The following is a 21,235-nucleotide window of genomic DNA, read 5'->3' on the forward strand; positions in this document are numbered from 1 at the left end:
ATTATGGAAAAAATATGTATTTTTTTCTTTAAAGAGAGAGAGAAAGAGAGAGAATCTTTTTTGTAGATGGACACAACACAATGCCTTTATTTTTATGTGGTGCTGAGAATCGAACCCGGGTCCCGCCTGTGCTAGGCGAGTGCTCTACCACTGAGCCACAATCCTAGTCCCAAAAATTATGTATTTTTTAAAGTTCATATATCCCACCAATAATTGATGAACTTAAATTTCTCTTTAATAGATCATTCATGGATACTAAAGTTTTGTGATCAAATTGTTGCCCTTTGGACCTTTAAAGAAAGGATGTTACAGGCATGATTAGTATTAAGTGGTGAAAAAACAAAATAACTATTTGCATCTTATTTATAATTTATTTTAACCTCAAATTCTAGAGACAAATCCATTCTTTTCTCCTATTTTTCCCTCTTTTGTTTTGTCGAAAGGTCCTTAGAGACCATCCATCCACGCCTCCTACCCAGGTGCTATCCCTAATTCCTTTATCCAAAATTGCAGACCAGACCATGCTGCCTCCCAGTGCAAAAAAAAAAAAGGAGCTTACCTATCTCACCTTGTTGCTCTGAGATCACTTTAAGAGTTCCTAACATATGTGTCACTACAGAGGACATATATGAAAGAAAATTCATTGCCCCATGTCTTCACAAAAATAATTCTAATCTACCTGAATATTCTGGAGTTGCCTTTAAGATCTCCATATTTTTAGAATATGTTCAATGATGAGAACACACTGATTACAGGCTTCTGAGCACAGAAGTTACCAAAGAGAGAGGAAAAGGAAAAGAAGAACAACTGTGTATTTTTAAGCATGTTTTCATTTTTTGACTAGATAATATATCTTATACTTTATATGAATTAAGCCTGATGATTGCCAATTTATACATGAAGTAGGCATTTTTCTTTATAATAATTTTTTTGAGATATAATTTACATACTAAATCATTTTCCCATTTAAAAATACATGACTGAACACTGGTTAGTGTGTTTACAGCTTCACAACCACGATCACAGTAAATTTTAGAATATTTTTATCACTTTGAAAGGAAACCACGTACCTTTCAGCAAACATGTCCTTCAACCTGCTTTCCCCACCCTTGACAACCATTAATCTATTTTAGTTCTCTAGACTAGCCTATTCTACACATTTTCTATAAATGGAGTCATGTTATTTAGTCCTTTGTGACTGGCTTCTTTCACTTAGCATGATATTTTGAAAGTTCATCCATGACGTGGTAAATATTAGTCCTTCATTATTTTCTATAGCTAAATAATAGTCCATTGTGTGAATACACCACATTTGATCTATCCATTTATCAGTTAGTGAACATTTGTGTGTTTTTTGGTTTTTTTTTTTTTTTTTTTTTTAAGCTGGTTGGAATTTCTCTCAGTAAATGAACTCTTACTTTGGCATGGAATTCCTAGGTCATGTGACACTCTAACCCTTTAAGGAACTGTCAGGCTGTTATCTGAAAGGATGACACCCTTTTATACTCCCAACAGCAGCATCTGAGAGATATAATTTCTTCACATACTCACCAACAGTATCTGTCTGTTTTATTGTAGCTATCCTAATGGGTATGATGGGGCATCTTATTGTGGTTTTAATTTCCATTTCCCTAATGAATAATAATATTGGGCTTCTTTCATGTGCTTATTAGCCTTTTATATATCTTCTTTGGAGCAGTAGCTATTCAACCATTTATCTATCTTCTTTGGAGAAGTATCTATTCAAAGTCCTTTTTCCATTTTTTAATTTATTTTTTGTAAGCATTTTTAATGTATTCTACATGCAGGTTCTTTATCAGATATATGATTTGCAGATATTTTCTTTCTATTCTGTGGGCTTTTTTTTTTACTTTCTTGATGGTATCCTTTGCAACATAATAGTTTTTATCTTTTGATCAATTGTAACTTATTGAATTTTTGCCCTGATTTTCACACAAGGAAACACAGGGTGTAAGAGGAAGCCCTGAGTTGGAACAACTTGTGTTCAGGGGGCCGTATCTCTGCCTGTTGGCTCAGCATTTTATACACAAGGAAACACAATGTGTAAGAGTACAAGTCAGTCTCCCAAACAGAAATATCCAAAATAGAGCATGAGGCTGGGTTGTTCAAACACCCTTTTCTTTGTTGCAGTATCATGTAGTTCAGCACTCTGGTCTTTACTGTGGAGGAAAAAAAGGAGATAACCTGCCTTCATGAAATGTATTTTAGCTCTGATTCTGTAATTCTATGTACAAAGGAATCTCCCCCCCCCCCTCATTTATTTCTTTTCCCTCACAGATTTTTTTCAACATATAATAAAGTGACAAGTAATGGCAGTGAGAAAATCAGTAGCACTATTTATCAATTTTAGGCTGTATTATAAAGCATAGAGTAAATTATTAATGAATAAGACAGCATGATAAAGGACCCCAAAGTGGCACTGAGAGCTTCTTAGGCAATGGGAAGAGCCACACAGCTGCTGCCTTGATGGGAAAAGGGTGTGTGTGCATAGGTCAGCTCTGCAGCAGTTGCTAAAATGTCAGCTTGTTACTTTACAGATACACTGGAGTGACTCTGATCACTCTGAAAAATTGGCATGATGCTCATTGTGCACATTTTTAATAAGTCTTCAAAAATATTAATGTCTAGAGAGTGATATAAATTTAGGCTGGACTAGAGATCCAGAGCCTGGTTTTTGGCATAAATTTTAATGCATCTGGGGAAAAAAGGTTGAGATCAGCATCTTCACTAGATGATTTTGCCAAGGAAGCCCTGACTTGGAACGATGCTCTTGTGTTCAGGGGCTGTGCCTCTGCCTGTTGGCTCAGCATCTACTGGGGTTCTGGCCACATCTGCATTGCCACACAGGCATTAGGGCTTCGGTACAGTCTGTAGTAATTTTGGAATTTCTATCTTGAAGGATATATCTGTGTATAGCTGACTCACTACTTCTCAAATTTAAATTATTAGCCACTAAATATGATCTTCTGGTAATTTTTCTTTCCCATGGATATAGACTATATCAGGGTATTCCATCTTGCCAGCACTAGAATATTCTTTAACAGAACTACAAAAAAAGACCTTTATGTACTCTTTAAGATTCATATCAAGTAGTGAAAGCCTTTGTATAGAAGAATATATTTATTTGTCTGACAATTCTGGTGTTTACTCATGTTCTGAGGTCCCCCACCACCACTTTGGTGTCCTTAACATTGGTAGTTCTCATTCTTCCTTGCCTGAAGAAATCCAAGTCCACTATGAGCATCTCAGTCCACAGAGGTGAAGCCTTTCTCAACCATTTCATTCACATGCCCAGGAATATAGGTGTATCCCCAGGGTAGCACATATTTCATCTTTACCAAGGTGGTATATGAGCTAGTTGACTAGAGCTTTGATTATTCTCTCATTCCTCCTTGTTGCTTGCTCTACTCACTCTTCCCACCTCAGAATATTATCTAGGGGACACATGCTGAATGCCTCAAAGTTTTGCTGATGTGAAGTGGCATTTTACTTTTATCCAGTGGATATGTTGCTGACAAACACAGAAGAAAAGGGTACATTTTCTTAATACTAAATTCTATGCCATGCCTGTATTGGTAAATTTCCAGAGATTCATGTGTTTTTGAATATTCTCTTCTTAAAGGTCTTTACGACCTACAAGTGTTTGATTATATGGTCTGTCTGTGGTTATCCCCCATGTTCCAAGGGCAAGTTTCCCAACAGAGTGTCAGTGGTACTTTATTGCATGGGTGTCAAGTTCAGCTTCTATTGGAACAGCTTCACTGAATATGTGTTTTCAAAATATTAAGAAACATGACTTGGAAAATGGAAAGTTGGGAAATACAGTCAGGTTCATTGTCATTCAAAAACCTCTGTTGCTATATGTAGCTCTAATATTCGATAAATATATTGAATGTTTTGTGTACTAAACTCAACTATTCCTATTTTTAATTCTTTTTGAATATGAGTGTATTAATTCATAACCTGTCATTGTTTAGGCATTTACCTACATGTTGCAGTATGTGAAAAAATACAGATTTAATCCTGGGAAATGTACAGCTTACTAAAGAAGATATTATTATAGTATACACTCAAAATTAAACTTTTAATAAGAAAGAAAATAATTCAAGAAAGGAATCATGGAAGAAGAAAGGACTCATGGAAGATGTAGCATCTGACCAAGGCCTTGAAATATGAATGGGAGAAGATATTATTTTAAGAACAATGAGTTTGAATCAGTAGAGTCAGGAAATACAGACAATTATTTTGTGTCTGGGATAGCAGTGAGTTTCAATGCTGTGCTTCTGAAATGTGTGGATGGAGCAGTGTTAGGGGCCTAGAGATAGCAAACCCTGTGGCGAGGGTCCTCAAATAGCATATCATGCTAGTGTTCCATATTTACACAGAATGGAATGTAAAACAACAGAGCTATACTAAATCCATGGGGAGGGAAGCCTTATTCCATTAATGGTATTTCAAAAATTGGTTGTGTATGGAACAAAAAGTCATACTTTTATATTGTGTGAAACTCATAATCGCCAACTCTCAAAATAAGTTTGTAGATAGATTGTGAATTTTTATAAGCCAAAAAATCAAAAGAAGTGAAATGGATAAATGCAATCACATGCAAAAAATTAAGCATTCATATGGCCTCCACTTAAAACTATTTTAAGTTTTAAAATGAATAACTAGGAAAATACTTGCAGATGATACAAATAAGGATTAGTATATGAAAAACTAAGTGAAAAGGTAAAACAGTAAGAGGAAAAAGAAATGAAAAAAAATAAATAATTATGAGAAAATAAGATTAAATACAGAGGACAAGCAAAATATTTAAAGAAATCAATCAAAGAGACACATTTGTTTCTCATGAGAATTAGCAAAAGTGAAGAGATGTACATGTACATTATTATCATGTTTGCAAGGCAAGATAGGTACTTTTGTAAAGTGCTGATACTGTCAGGGTACATTGGTATGATCCTTTTGCAAAGATATTTGATAGTGTATATGAAAGCCTTAAACACTGGCTTAGCAAGTTATCTTTTGGCATATTCATCCTAAGGAAATAAGCCTAAATGGATCAAAAGAGCTCTGCTCAAAGATATTTAGTTTTATAAAAATGCAAATCACCTAAATATATAGCATTGAGGAATTGGTATTTATAAACTATAGATTTCAAATTTCATGTGTATATATTTGATGGAAATTTTGAAGTTGTGTTTACAGTTTGTAACAACCATAAAAATATTTATGTGATGATGATGATGTGATACATGCATTGATCAGAGAAGAAACACACACATACACACACACACACACACACACTCACAGAAGAAAAGACTGGAAGAAATTCTCCAAATTGTTAAACTTTGTGTTGAGTTTATTAAGTGATTTTTTTCCCTCTTTTATATAATCCTGGCTGAAAGTGTAGTTGATAATAAAATAGGAAGCCAGGGTATAAAACCATTTATCTTCTACATAAAGGTAATAGTTTTATGAGTGAATCAGACTGCAAATGAAAAGAATGCAGGGACAAACACAGACAGAGACATGGAATAACTTCTGGAAAATGCATGTATTTGGGGGAAGGAGAATAGGACTCTGTCAGTCTTACAGAAGTAGGAATAAGAAAGGCAAGGTCTCCTGAAGCTAAGAATAGAGGCAATCTCAGGCAAAGTGGACCACCCATCAGCAAAAGAGGGAGGAGGGTAACGGAAGTTGGTAATTGGCAAGGCCACTGAGTTTTCATGGATGGAACTTCAAGCAGTTTTGTGAGAATCCAGGAAATAAAAGACAAATACAACACTAAACATGACATCCCAAATGGGCTATCTTCTCACTCTATAATAGCGGTAGTGGTAGAATTCCAAGATGTGCTTTCAGAATGAAGCAATAAGGTTTATTGCTAGATTCTGCATATAAGAAAATGGGCAGAGGCTGGGGAAGTAGCTCAGTGGTAGAGTGCTTGCCCACCCTCTGCAAGACGCTGGCTTTAATCCCCAGCACCTCCCAAAGGACAGAGAAAAGAAAAAGAAAACAGACAAGTATTTCTCTAAGGATCTCCTTAGTACCTTTTCTGTGGCCAGAAAGAGCTTCTCAGTGTATATTGTTGATGTCCATGGAACTGAACTTCTCTTCCCCTCTAGTTCTCAGGATGCCCTTGAACTACCACAGTTGGTCTAGGGTCAGTGCCTCCAGTACCTATGCTCAGAGTCCTCTGGACGACTGACAAAAGTTGTTTTGCCCAGTAAGTCGTAAGTCGAATCTCCCTTGTCAACAATGGATGAGAAGGGGACAGTCATCCATGAAAAAATAAACAAGATATTTGGCATCATTCTGTATTCTAAGTTTAAAACTTCTCCAAAGTTTTCCCAGGGACAGTTCCCAGCTGAGCATTTAGCCTTAGAAGACTATCCTCATTAGTCAGTCAGTCTATGTTTAAAAATAGACTGATGTACACTCCCTTTTCACGTCTATAAATACATTCAGGCGGATAGAAGCAAACTCCGGGGTTGTGGATTGACCCTCAGTCCTTGGGCTTTCCTGATGCATGCTGTTGACCTGTGGAAGTCAAGGCAAAACCGTATCTGTTTAGTTTCTTCACCAGAATAATATCCTTGTCGGTTTACTACAGGTGCCTATCCTCGACTCTCACTGAGTTTTCGGCTGAAGAGAAACATTGGATACTTCATCCTTCAGACTTACATGCCCTCTATACTGATCACTATCCTCTCATGGGTGTCTTTCTGGATTAACTACGACGCATCTGCAGCTCGAGTTGCCCTCGGTAGGTGCTGCTTTTAACCAGTATCTAAACTGCGAAGTGACTATGTCATTATGGTATTAAGGGAGTTTAAAGGCTATGGTTCAGTGAGGACTTTTTGACATCCTGACACCAGTCTTGTCCAGATAGTTACTTTTTTTTTTTTTTATCTTGAAACACTAATTTCATGCACGATTCCCTTGATGTGTTAATTTAATTATAAGGCTCAAATGTGAATTTTCATGCCCATGAAAGGGAAAATATGCTTGCAGAATATTTGCATAATACAACTATTTTTGACACTAATTTTAAAACTAGGATTAACATCTCCTGCTCAAAATTATTCCATGGCCCAGAAAGCAGACTTGATTAATTGTGTATTCTTTTTTAAGTAAGAAAAATAGTCAAATACTATAGCATATAATTGGAATTACACAATTTAATGAACATTAAAATAGGCAATTAGATTCTGAGTAGTTCCTAAGAATCTTAGTGATCTTTTCTGACCCTTGGTTATTTGGCAACTGGATTATTAGCTGGTATACAATATATCTTATAGGTTCCAATATTATTTTTAATATTGATTTTAAGGGAAGGCTTATAGTTTCAGAAGCACCCTCAGTTAATTATTATGAAACTTCATGAATAAAATAAGTATTTGAATACATTTTAGGTAAGTACAGAGCTGATGAACAGTCTCCAGGCCATTCATCCTTTGGGTAGGGTTGGGTTTAATTCCTGAAAGTGAAATTAGCAACAATACTTTTAAAAATTGATGGAAAAGCATTATCAACAATCTTGCTGATAAAGTAGTTAACAGAAAAGCATAAAAATTTAGGGTTCAAATTTTCTCATCTTGCATTCATTTTCCTGTTTATCAACATTCTCCAGGACCTTACATTGATTATCATTTTATCTGAGAAAGAGAGAGAGAGAGAAAGAGAGTGTGTGTGTGTGTGTGGGTGGGTGGGTGTGAATGTCCTAGACTTAAGCTATGTGATTTGCACAGTTGTGTCTTGAAGATTAGACTTTGTCCCTAGGAAATAGCACACAAGTATAGTTTAAGGGAAAAAATCAGGGAGCTGTTCCTAAAGGTGTTTAGGTGAAATTTTTTTTGAAAAAGTACTTTAAGAATAAAATGTCAAAAAACTAAGAAGAACCTTGTATGAATTGTTATGTATTTCTAATGATTATGGCAAGCAAAATTCTCTTTAAAAATTCTCTACTAGTTCTCCACAGCCCAAAGTGAATGCACTGTAACCTCAGTCTTACCTAGGTTTTACTTGGTTTTCATTTTAATATTTCTAGATTACTCTTTGTTAAACCATTTTCATTTTTCTCATTTGCAAAATCAGACATCCAATGAATTTGTAAAATTTCCAAATTTTGTGCAACCGTGTGCTTATACAATTTTAGGTTGTTCCTTTTAAGAAAAGCAATACAAAACATGTAAATGCAAGATTGCTGGGTCCCCTCCCCAGACCTAGAAGAGGCCTGTGCAAGTGGAGAACTGGAGCTGAAACTACTTTAGCTTCAGAGTGAATATCTGCAGGGACTTTGTGATTAACTGCAGACATTAGAGAAATATGAGCACCAAAGAGCCATAATTATCTGGCATCATCAGGGGTGAGGTGTAGTGAAAGTGTCAATCTCTTAAGTTTCCCAGCTACTACAAATTCTATACCTTCTTACTTGTAAAATATTGTCTTCCACAATATGAAACAAGATAAAACAGGTAATCTATCCAAAATGGGTTGTAATCAATCCAACCTCATTATGATATATGACAGTAGATTCTACATTTTCTTGACACAACATTATTATTTCAGGCCTAAATCATGTCTCTGTGGCTTTTTGAGAATGAAGAAATGTTCTGGATGGAGTTCCTAAGGTTTCACCACTAGAGTACTATCAGTTTCTTCCAGGTTAGAGATCAGAGATGCAGGCTGAGGGGCAGGAGTGAGTAGGTATTTATGAGTCCTTAACTTGAGGCCCAGAGATCAAGAAAAAAAGCCATGATCACAGGGCTGTAGGTCCAGTAGGTCCAGGTCCTGCTCTCAGCCTTGGACAGCACACTTATCCCCTCTGTCTAGCACACTTATCCCTCCCACCATCATAAGAACTGTCTTAAATCTGTCTGCAGGTATATAACCCAACTGACTAAGGAAAATATGTCATAAATATAGAATATCATCATCATCATCATCAAAACAACAGCAGCAAAGATAAGGCTGAAACTTATCAAATGCATTCTCTGCTAAGGCTGATAGTATAATCGCCTATTCTGCAGAAGATCCATTGCAGAAGAGGTAGATCCACTGCTCCCATTTTGCAGAGCAGGAATATGAGGTACAGAGAAACTAAACGAATGGTATAAAGTCACAAAATTACTAACAGTCAGAAGAGAGATGTCAGTACAGTTACTCTAACTCTAGGGCCTCTCCCTTAACCACTGTAGGTGCTCTTGTCCTCCCTTATCTTTGTTTCCCCTTTCTGCCATTTTAGTTAGCCACATCAACTGTGATCTGAAAATATTCAATTAGAAATTCTAAAAATAAGCAGTTCATGTTTTACATAACTTTTATTACAATATATTATTATAATTGTTCTCTTTTATTATTAAATATTGTCACTAATCTCTTAGTGTGTCTAATTTATAAATTAAAACATTGCCATAGGTGTGTACATATAGGAAAATCTTAGAAGTTAGCACTATCTATGACTGCAGGCATTCACTGTTTGTCTCGGAATATATTCTTGTGGATGAAGGGGGACTACTGTCATTCCTAATGTGCCAATAGACACAACATTGAAGAGTTATTTGGTCTACTGCATTGTAAACACCATGGATTTTTTTAAAGGAAAAATAAAGCCAAGCAAGCATTATTATTATTATTATTATTATTATTATTATTATTATTATTATTATTGGATCCTGCTATATCAGTTTGGGTTGGAGAAATCTCCATTCTACCATCTCCTCCCTGATCATCTTGCTCTTTGAAATACTTGGAGTACTGTTTGCATTCATCCCAGAGGGTTGCACTATGGTAAATACATCTGATTTCCAAATGAGGTCATGACAGTGTAGCGTCTGCACAGACAGAGGGGTGCTTAGCAAGGACCTTTATGGGATGTTTTCCCTTGGACTCCAGGCACTGAAGAACCTAGAACTGACAGGTGGGGGTTAGGGGCCAACTGGAGGCTTGTGCCAATGTTTCCAGATGTGCTCAGCTGCTCTATACACTGCAAGACTTTATGCTTCTGTTTCCCAGGATCTGACCCCCAGAGATATTGAACTGGTAGTGTTAACAACCACCACACTGTGAAACATTGTCATTAGAGGGTCTCCCTCAAAACCCTGAAGTCCAGTGATTGGTAAATAACAGTATCTGTGTTTTAAGTGGAATTGTATAGTAATATAATTTAGGCCACATTATTTGGATCAAAAGAAAGAGAAACAAAATGTTTTGATTATATGATGCTCATAAATGCTACTTTTATTTCATAGTTATATTTATAAATGCAGTTTTTGAAATAAAGTGTTTCATTAGCATAATCTAAATGAGAAATAAATTGAGGCTAACAATTAGTGGAAAATCATACCAGCCTGGTGAATGTACAAAGAATATGAAAGCCACTACCACCCAGCCAGTGCTCTAGTCAGATGTGTCTCCTTAGAAAGTAGTTTAAGTCCAGGAAACCTAAAGCCACTGAAGAATTGTTTTCTGAGATGTTGTTCGTATTAATGCCAGTTACCATTTATTAGCACATAACCAGTGCTTTTTAGACATTGTCTTTAGACTTCTTAATAGCAACTGATAATTGAGTTGGAGTTAGACTTTGGGTCTGAGCCATGTCACTCTGCTGTCCATGCTGTGAAACACTATAGTATCTTACTCTCCATAGTATCTTAGATAGCAGGGAAAACAGAAGAAAAATTTTGCAAATGTAGACTGAGAGTTCATATGAGCTCCAACTGGAAAGTCAGGAGCACTGTGTTAGTTCATTTTTCATTGCTATACCCAAATACCTGAGGCTGGGTAATATATAAAGAAAAGATACTTATTTAGCCCACTGTTTAGTAAATGTTAAGAGCATGGCACCAACTTCTGCTCAGCCTTGATGAAGTTTACCTTGACAGCCTCATATGGTTGATGGCATCAAGGTGGTAGTACATGTGAGAGGAAGAGGTCACTTGGCCATATGGGAAGCTAGAGAGCAGGGAGGGGTCAGTTTTGCCCTTTCAGAATGACCTACTCTCTCAAGAACCAAGGTGTCCATGAGACTACTTAACCCCTTCTGAAATCAGTGCCCCAACCACCCAACAAACTTGCACAAGGCCCTACCCCTTAAAGATTCCACAATTTCTTAACAGTGCCCTGCTGGGGACCAAGCTTTCAACATATGACACTTTAGGGGTGGGTACAGTCAAGCCATACTCAACCTACAGCAGCCATTCACTAAAGAGTCTTATTAAGGTAATCCTTGATCCTGTGCTGATGGACGTAGGGCCAGATCACAGCCCACATTCCTCAGGATCTCACTGACCAGGCTGAGATCCTGTGAGATGTGCTGATTTGTCCTCATCTAGATTTTCAGCCCATTTCCTGGTGACATCTACTGAGGCCTGTGTACACATTCCCATTCAAACTTCTCAGCTAGAGAGGCAGAGTACCAATTAAAGCAAAGCATTCAGGCTTCCCAAATCCATTTGGAAGGGGGAAAAAATAGTAGCAGCAGCAACATTACAAAAATTTTGAATAATGTCAAGAACGCTTAATTTTGTAGCATTTGTATGTTTTTTTTTTCATTTATTTGTAAACTGTAATTATCCCATTGCCATGTTCAAATTTTAAAAAGTCCCCAGGTGCACATGAATGTGATGTTAAAGGAAACTCTTAAAATATTCTAACATCTTAGATTTCCATACATTCCATAAGCAATCGTGGTTTGCAGTTACACATAAAAATAGCTTCCCCATTCTTCAGTTCTCTTCTCTGCTGTTAGTAGCAGTGCAGAGCTTGGTGGAGAGAGAATTTGTTGGAGATAAGGACTTGGCTCTCTTCCCTGCTCTTCAGCTTTTCACAGGCAAACTGAGCTCTGTAGTCTCGAGGTCCTCACACGGGACACAGAGGCTCAGAATTCATGCCTCTGAAGATGGAGTAGGAAACCAGAGGGCTTCAAACTAAGATGCTTAACAAATGGCTGTGTGTATAGTGGCCTGGGCTGTGACTCAGAACCTCTATCTTGGGATTGCTTACCTATCAGGCTTCCACTGCATCTCACATCAGGTACAATAGTTAATTTTTAGTTTAGAGGGGTTGAAAAAGTCTATTATCGTGTGAGGGAAAATTGCAAAATATGGCTCTTATGTTTAAAGACTAAACTGAGTTTCATTAGGAAAACAGTGAGATCATTCACACAATACTATATAAACAACTCAGCAAAATTACAAAAAAAATTTAAAGAACTTGATCAGTTGTCACAGAGTATGATAAGATTCTATAATATGAGCAATACCATTATCCCTTGATATAAGCAAACATTTCCTGAACAGGTTATGTGTAGTACAGACTCTTGATTAAGGAAGGAAATAAATGACTGTGAGATGGTCAGTCCTTAAGAACTTTGCCCTACTGCTTCCTTATCCTTGAGCTGATAAGTGGACCTCATCCTAAATGACATATGATAATGATGATATGATGATAATGGTAATAATAATAATAATAATAATAGTTCATTTTCTCATTTCTCTTGCGTCCAGTTGACACTGAAGTTGGGGTTTATTTCTCCTGACAAGCATCATTATCTGTCATCTCTCCAACCATTGACCTCATCCTATTCATTCTTCTTCCTGGAGCTTTCTTATCAAGACACTTATTGCTTTATGTTGAATTCTGGATGATTTTCATTTCTTTGAACATTCATAAGGACCACATTCTTTCTAGCTTCCCTACATATCTATCCTTCCATTCTCAACGATCCATTCTCTTTATTGGTAAAGTGTGTTGGAGGCAATGCCCCCACATGGTCTCACTTCCCCAAAGTAGAGATGTAACCCTGCTGTTATGAAGTATGACGATGCTGTCTACATGACACACTGCAAGCTCCATTGGTTCAAGTTGCCCAGTAACATTCAGTCATGTTATCCAAGTGCTTTAAGGTATTTGAGAAAACATAAAAAGGGAAGACCGGGGCAGCAAAACCACAACCACTCATAGCTCTGTTTATTTCCTAGGGATCACAACTGTGCTGACGATGACAACCATCAACACACACCTTCGGGAAACTTTGCCCAAAATTCCCTACGTCAAAGCCATTGACATGTACCTGATGGGCTGCTTTGTCTTTGTGTTCCTGGCCCTTCTGGAGTATGCCTTTGTCAACTACATTTTCTTTGGAAGAGGCCCTCAAAGGCAGAAGAAGCTTGCAGAAAAGACAGCCAAGGCGAAGAATGACCGTTCAAAGAGCGAAAGCAACCGGGTAGGCCCCCCACCCCTGCAGCACAAGTTACTGAATTTACCTGCATGACATTTGAATGCCAGTTATGTGGGCTTGTTGATCATAATCTGAAATGTCTCTTTGATCAAGTTACCGAGTTCACATCAAACCAATGTTAGTACAGATGCTGGAGAAGTTAGCATCTTCCCAATTTCCTATAAAAAGAACAGAACAGGTAGATCCTGGAATGAATGAAACTTTGGAGCACGGGGCCCAAACTTAATGTATGGAAGCATCTCTCCAGGATGATTCAGTATTCCAGTTGTAAAATTACTGATTTGAACTCTAGCCTGCTATGGCTCTAGGCAGTGTAGTAGACAGACATGTCACTTGCCACCCTTCTTCTGGCCCACAGTTCCCCGGAGAAAAATCCAAAGTGCACAATGAGGGGCTGGGGTTGTGGCTCAGCAATAGAGCACTCGCCTAGCATGTGCAGGGCACTAAGTTCGATCCTCAGCACTACATAAAAATAAATAAATAAAATAAAGGTATATAAAAACAAAGAGCACAATGAGGGAGCAGGGCTCTGTGCAGGTGGTTTTGGGGAGGAGCTGGGTGTATTCCACAAAATGTCAGGGCTGGTTGTACCTCAACAGCAGTGGCCAAGGAGGACGAGGAGGACATACTGCTTTGGGAAGCTCTGGGCTCTCTCTCCAAGAGAGCACCAGAGCACAAGCCAGGTATGCCTCCTTCACCCAGCTCCTCATGCAGTTGCATCCTTCTAATCACAAAGTGACTTTGTCATTAAATATCACTTCAATTTATTTTAAATGAAAGCAGTGGGTTATTATAATTATAAACAATATTTTAGTGAAAGCACATTATAGTTTCTAGATAATTTTTCTTTTTCATTAACTAATTTATTAATTTTAATTAGATATATATGACAGCAGAATGCATTTTTATTGGTTGTTCAAAACATTAAAAAGCTCTTGACATATCATATTTCATACATTAGATTCAAGTGGGTTATTAACTCCCGTTTTTACCCCAAATACAGATTGCAGAATCACATTGGTTACACATCCACATTTTTACATAATGCCATATTAGTAACTGTTGTATTCTACTACCTTTCCTATCCTCTACTATCCCCCCCTCCCCTCCCCTCCCATCTTCTCTCTCTACCCCATCTACTGTAATTCATTTCTCTCCTTGTTTATTTTCCCATTCCCCTCACAACCTCTTATATGTAATTTTGTATAACAAAGAGGGTCTCCTTCCATTTCCATGCAATTTCCCTTTTCTCTCCCTTTCCCTTCCACCTCATGTCTCTGTTTAATGTTAATCTTTTCCTCCTGCTCTTCCTCCCTGCTCTGTTCTTAGTTGCTCTCATTATACCAAAGAAGACATTTGGCATTTGTTTTTAGGGATTGGCTAGCTTCACTTAGCATAATCTGCTCTAGTGCCATCCATTTCCCTGCAAATTCCATGATTTTGTCATTTTTTTAGTGCTGCGTAATACTCCATGGTGTATAAATGCCACATTTTTTTTATCCATTCATCTATTGAAGGGCATCTGGGTTGGTTCCACAGTCTAGCTATTGTGAATTGTGCTGCTATGAACATCCATGTGGCAGTATCCCTGTAATACGCTCTTTTAAGGTCTTCAGGGAATAGTCCGAGAAGGGCAATAGCCGGGTCAAATGGTGGTTCCATTCCCAGCTTTCCCAGGAATCTCCATACTGCTTTCCGGATTGGCTGCACCAATTTGCAGTCCCACCAGCAATGTACAAGAGTACCCTTTTCCCCACATCCTCACCAGCACTTGTTGTTGTTTGACTTCATAATGGCTGCCAATCTTACTGGAGTGAGATGGTATCTTAGGGTGGTTTTGATTTGCATTTCTCTGACTGCTAGAGATGGTGAGCATTTTTTCATGTATTTGTTGATTGATTGTATGTCCTCCTCTGAGAAGTGTCTGTTCAGGTCCTTGGCCCATTTGTTGATTGGGTTATTTGTTATCTTATTGTCTAATTTTTTGAGTTCTTTGTATACTCTGGATATTAGGGCTCTATCTGAAGTGTGAGGAGTAAAAATTTGTTCCCATGATGTAGCCTCCCTATTTACCTCTCTTATTGTTTCTCTTGCTGAGAAAAAACTTTTTAGTTTAAGTAAGTCCCATTTGTTGATTGTTGTTATTAACTCTTGTGCTATGGGTGTCCTATTAAGGAATTTGGAGCCCGACCCCACAATATGTAGATCAGAGCCAACTTTTTCTTCTATCAGACGCAGAGTCTCTGATTTGATATCAAGCTCCTTGATCCATTTTGAGTTAACTTTTGTGCATGGCGAGAGGAGGGGATTCAGTTTCATTTTGTTGCATATGGATTTCCAGTTTTCCCAACACCATTTGTTGAAGATGCTATCCTTCCTCCATTGCATGCTTTTAGCCCCTTTATCAAATATAAGATAGTTGTAACTTTGTGGATTAGTCTCTGTGTCCTCTATTCTGTACCATTGGTCCACCCGCCTGTTTTGGTACCAGTACCATGCTGTTTTTGTTACTATTGCTCTGTAGTATAGTTTGAAGTCTGGTATCACTATACCGCCTGATTCACACTTCCTGCTTAGAATTGCTTTTGCTATTCTGGGTCTTTTATTTTTCCATATGAGTTTCATGATTGCTTTATCTATTTCTACAAGAAATGCTGTTGGTATAACAATGAGGATCTCCCTCCATTACCATGCAATTTCCCTTTTCTCTCCCTTTCCCTCCCACCTCATGTATCAGTTTAATGTTAATCTTTTCTTCCTGCTCTTCCTCCCTGCTTTGTTCTTAGTTGCTCTCATTATATCAAAGAAGACATTTGGTATTTGTTTTTTAGGGATTGGCTAGCTTCACTAAGCATAATCTGCTCTAGTGCCATCCATTTCCCTGCAAATTCCATGATTTTGTCATTTTTTTAGTGCTGTATAATACTCCATTGTGTATAAATGCCACATTTTTTTTTTTATCCATTCATCTATTGAAGGGCATCTGGGTTGGTTCCACAGTCTAGCGATTGTGAATTGTGCTGCTATGAACATCGATGTAGCAGTATCCCTGTAGTACGCTCTTTTAAGGTCTTCAGGGAATAGTCCGAGAGTGAGGGGAATGGGAAAATAAACAAGGAGAGAAATGAATTACAGTAGATGGGGTAGAGAGAGAAGATGGGAGGGGAGGGGAGGGGAGATAGTAGAGGATAGGAAAAGTAGCAGAATACAACAGTTACTAATAGGGCATTATGTAAAAATGTAGATGTGTAACCGACGTGATTCTGCAATCTGTATTTGGGGTAAAATTGGGAGTTCATAACCCACCTGAATCAAATGTATGAAATATGATATGTGAAGAGCTTTGTAATGTTTTGAACAACCAATTAAAAAAAAAGGGAAACAACACACACAAAAAAAAGAAATGCTGTTGGGATTTTGATTGGCATTGCATTAAACCTATAGAGAACTTTTGGTAATATCGCCATTTTGATGATGTTAGTTCTGCCTATCCATGAACAGGGTATATTTTTCCATCTTCTAAGATCTTCTTCTACTTCTCTCTTTAGGGTTCTTTAGTTTTCATTGTATAAATATTTCACCTCTTTTGTTAGGTTGATTCCCAAGTATTTTATTTTATTTTTTTGTGGATATTGTGAATGGAGTGTTTTTCCTCATTTCCGTTTCAGAAGTTTTGTCGCTGATATACAGAAATGCCTTTGATTTATGCGTGTTGATTTTATATCCTGCCACTTTGATGAATTCATTTATTAGTTCTAGTAGTTTTTTTGTAGACTCTTTTGGGTCTTCTAGGTATAGAATCATGTCTTTCGCAAATAGTGATAATTTAAGTTCTTCTTTTCATATTTTTATGCCTTTAATTTCTTTTGTCTGTCTAATTGCTCTGGCCAGTGTTTCGAGAACTATGTTGAACAGAAGTGGAGAGAGAGGGCATCCCTGTCTTGTTCCAGATTTTAGAGGGAATGCCTTCAATTTTTCTCCATTCAGAATGATGCTAGCCTGAGGCTTAGCATAGATAGCATTTACAATGTTGAGGTAAGTTCCTGTTATCCCTAGTTTTTCTAATGTTTTGAACATAAAGGGATGCTGTACTTTGTCGAATGCTTTTTGTGCGTCTATCGAGATGATCATATGGTTCTTATCTTTAAGTCTATTGATGTGGTGAATAACATTTATTGATTTCCGTATATTGAACCATCCTTGCATCTCAGGGATGAATCCTACTTCATCATGGTGCACAATTTTTTTGATGTGTTTTTGTATCCAATTCACCAGAATTGTATTGAGGATTTTTGCATCTAGGTTCATTAGAGATATTGGTTTTCTTTCTTTGAGGTGTCTTTGGTTTCGGAATCAGGGTGATGTTGGCCTCATAGAATGAATTTGGAAGAGCTCCCTCTTTTTCTATTTCCTGAAATAACTTGAAAAGTATTGGTATTAATTCTTCTTTAAAGGTTTTGTAAAACTCCACTGTATACCCATCCAGTCCTGGGCTTTTCTTGGTTGGTATTCTTTTGATGGCTTCTTCTATTTCATCCATTCATCCATTGATATTGGTCTGTTCAAATTGTGTGTATCCTCCTGACTCAGTCTGGGCAAATCATATGACTTAAGAAATTTATCAATGTCTTCACTATCTTCTATTTTATTGGAATATAGGTTTTCAAAATAATTTCTAATTGTCTTCTGTATTTCTGTAGCATCTGTTGTGATATTTATTTTTTCAAAGAACCAACTTTTAGTTTTGTCAATTTTTTCAATAGTTTCTTTTGTTTCAGTTTTGTTGATTTCTGCTCTGATTTTAATTATTTCTTGCCTTCTACTACATTTGCTGTTGTTTTGCTCTTCCTTTTCTAGGGCTTTGAGATGAAGTGTGAGCTCATTTATTTGTTGGTTTTTTCTTTTTTTGAGGAATAACCTCAAGGCGATGAATTTCCCTCTTAAAACTGCTTTCATTGTGTCCCATAGATTCCGATATGTTGTGTCTGTATTTTCATTTATCTCTAATAATTTTTTGATTTCCTCCTTTATGTCTTCTGTAACCCATTGATCATTCAGTAACATATTGTTCATTTTCCATGTGATGTAGTATTTTTCCTTCCTTCTTTTATCATTGATTTCCAGTTTCATTCCATTATGATCAGATAAAATGCATGGGATTATCTCCACCCCTTTATATTTACTGAGGGTTGCCCTATGGTATAATATATGGTCTATTTTTGAGAAGGATCCATGTGCTGCTGAGAAAAAAGTATATCCACTTGATGATGGTTGATATATTCTATATATGTCAGTTAAGTCTAGGTTATTGATTGTGATATTGAGTTCTATAGTTTCTTTATTCAACTTTTGTTTGGAGGATCTGTCCAATGGTGAGAGAGGTGTGTTGAAGTCACCCATAATTATTGTGTTGTGGTCTATTTGATTCTTAAGCTTGAGGAGAATTTGTTTTATGAACGTCGCAGCACCATTATTTGGTGCATAAATATTGATAATTGGTATGTCTTGTTGGTGAATGGTTCCTTTTAACAGTATATAATGTCCTTCCTTATCCCTTTTGATTAACTTAGTCTTGAAGTCGATTTTATTCGATATGAGGATGGCCACCCCTGCTTGCTTACGAGGACCGTGTGTGTGGTATATTTTTTCCCAACCTTTCACCTTCAGCCTGTGTATGTCTTTTCCAATCAGATGTGTCTCCCGGAGGCAGCATATTGTTGGATTTGTTTTTTTAATCCATGTTACCAGCCTATGTCTCTTTATTGGAGAGTTTAAGCCATTAACGTTTAGAGTTACTATTGATATATGGTTTGTACTTGCAGCCATGTTTGATTATTTATCTTTTTTTTTTATTTAGTTTGTTTCTCCATGATTAGCTTTCCCCCCGCCCTTTGTCTTTACTGAGGCACTTCCCACTGATGGTTTTGGTTATTGTTTTTCATTTCTTCCTCATGTAGTGTTTTGCTCAAGATGCTTTGCAATGCTGGTTTTCTGGCTACAAATTCTTTTAACTTTTGTTTATTTTGTTGTCGTACCTGAAGCTTAATTTTGCTGGATACAGAATTCTTGGTTGGCATCCATTATCTTTCAGTGTCTGAAATACGTTGTTCCAGGATCTTCTCGCTTTCAGCATCTGTGATGAAAAATCCGTTGTTAACCTTATTGGTTTACCCCTGAATGTAATCTGCCTCCTTTCTCTTGTAGCTTTTAATATTTTCTCTTTGTTCTGTATATTGGATATCTTCATAACAATGTGTCTTGGCGTTGGTCTACTGTGATTTTGTGTGCTCGGTGTCCTGTATGCATCTACAATTTGTATATCCGTTTCCTTTTTTATTTCTGGAAAGTTTTCTGTAATTATTTCATTCAGCAGCTTACTCATTCCCTTGGGTTGAATCTCTATACCTTCTTCTATCCCTATGACTCTTAAGTTTGTTTTTTTTATGTTATCCCATATCTCTTGGATGTTTTTCTCGTGATTTTTTACCAGCCTTTCTGAGTTGGCTAGACTCTTTTCAAGATGATATATTTTGTCTTCATTATCTGACATTCTGGCTTCTACTTACTCCACTCTATTAGTGATTCTCTCATTTGAGTTTTTAATGTGGTTTATAGTTTCCTTCATTTCTAGAATTATTGTTTGATTTTTTTATAATCTCTATCTCCTGATAAAGATGCTTAACTTCTTCTTTTATCTGTGTATGTAATTCATTTTCAATGTGTTCTTTCACTGTTTGAATTTTCTGTCTCATATCCTCTTTAAGGTTCCATTCCATCTGTCTAAGGTATTCCTTGAGTTCTTTATTTGACCATTTTTCTGATGACTCTAGGTTCTCCTGAATATTTAGGCTGTCCTGCATTGTTTGTACTCCTTTTCTTCCTTGCTTTTTCATGCTGCTCATGTTACTTCTTGTTCTGTTTGACTGCTGAGTTAGTGTTTACTCCTATAAATTTATTTGATGCTTGGGAGGAAAGGTATTAGAAGGGAAGGGAAGAAGTCACTAAAGAGAATGAGAGTAAGCAGGTAGAATTCAAGGAAGGGGGAATAAGAAAATTGAAAAGAAATGAAAAGACAAAAGAAAAAAATAGAAAAAAAATTTAAAAAAATAATTAAAAAAATTAAAATTTAAATTTAAAAAAATAAAATTAAATTAAAAAAAAAATTAAAAAACAACAACAAAAAAATTAAAATGAAAAAAAAACTCCAAATTTAAAAAAAAAATTAATAAATGCAGTCTTAGAGTTTGATTAACTTCTCTTCCAGTAGGTGGAGCTATGCCCACCGGGCCAAGCTTCTCCTCTCAATACGCGGGAAGCAATCACTGTGCAGCAGCTCCTCCTCACAGACTGGGCGGGTCTCCAATCCTGAGTGCCTAGGGCCTTCTCTTGTGTCTAGTCACTTCCCCACTTTTCCTCAAGCCAGGCCCTGCTCACTGGTGACACTCACCACAATACTGGCTACACGCCAGGTCAATACTGGCCTCACGCTAGGTCTGCTGCTCCAGGGAGCCCTGTTTTCATGAACAACTGGGCACACTCTCCCTTTTTGCCATTCCCTCACACCCTAAGTTTGTAGAGCTTGGGGCTGAGAACCCTCAGCGAATTTTGCTTGCCCTCCGGTAGCCACACCCCCGGTAGCTGGTACAAGAGACCTCAGTTGTCAGCACTGGTGGGAGCGGTAGCCGGGAGTTCCGCGCCGTGGGTCCCGCGCCACTCCTGATTCCCTTGGCCTGGCTATCGCGCTCATGGGAGAGCTGGGAGGGGCCCTTAAGGTTTCCCCGCTGTGTGGAGAGGGAAGGCTAGGGGATTACACACCTGTTGCCGCCGGTTTCAATGGAGTTATCTCCTCTGCCACATTCTGGTGACGTCAGTTCTCTGCCATGGTAGTATCCCATGCAAATGGCGACAGTTCGTTCCCTTTGCCGGGTGACCAATGCAACGGGTGGGTCCTGACTGTCTCTCCCAAGCCCC

The 21,235-nt window shown here is 37.5% G+C and overlaps 1 protein-coding gene across 3 annotated transcripts in view; it reads left to right on the forward strand.

Annotated features, from left to right (window-relative positions):
- The window catches only part of Gabrb3 (gamma-aminobutyric acid type A receptor subunit beta3), a 226,677-nt gene that overhangs the window by 189,965 nt on the left and 15,477 nt on the right, over positions 1 to 21,235 (forward strand). For 2 of the 3 annotated variants that reach the window (XM_027925938.3, XM_027925937.3), the window contains exons 7-8: positions 6,635 to 6,787; positions 13,005 to 13,249. In XM_027925938.3, coding sequence (XP_027781739.1) covers positions 6,635 to 6,787; positions 13,005 to 13,249 — 398 coding nt within the window. Of the gene's footprint in view, positions 1 to 6,634; positions 6,788 to 13,004; positions 13,250 to 14,225; positions 14,232 to 21,235 lie in introns of all 3 variants that reach the window. The other variant, XM_071608571.1, reaches the window with a different exon arrangement.

This window comes from Marmota flaviventris, chromosome 2, assembly GCF_047511675.1.
Source record: "Marmota flaviventris isolate mMarFla1 chromosome 2, mMarFla1.hap1, whole genome shotgun sequence".
NCBI classification, from domain to species: Eukaryota; Metazoa; Chordata; class Mammalia; order Rodentia; family Sciuridae; genus Marmota; species Marmota flaviventris.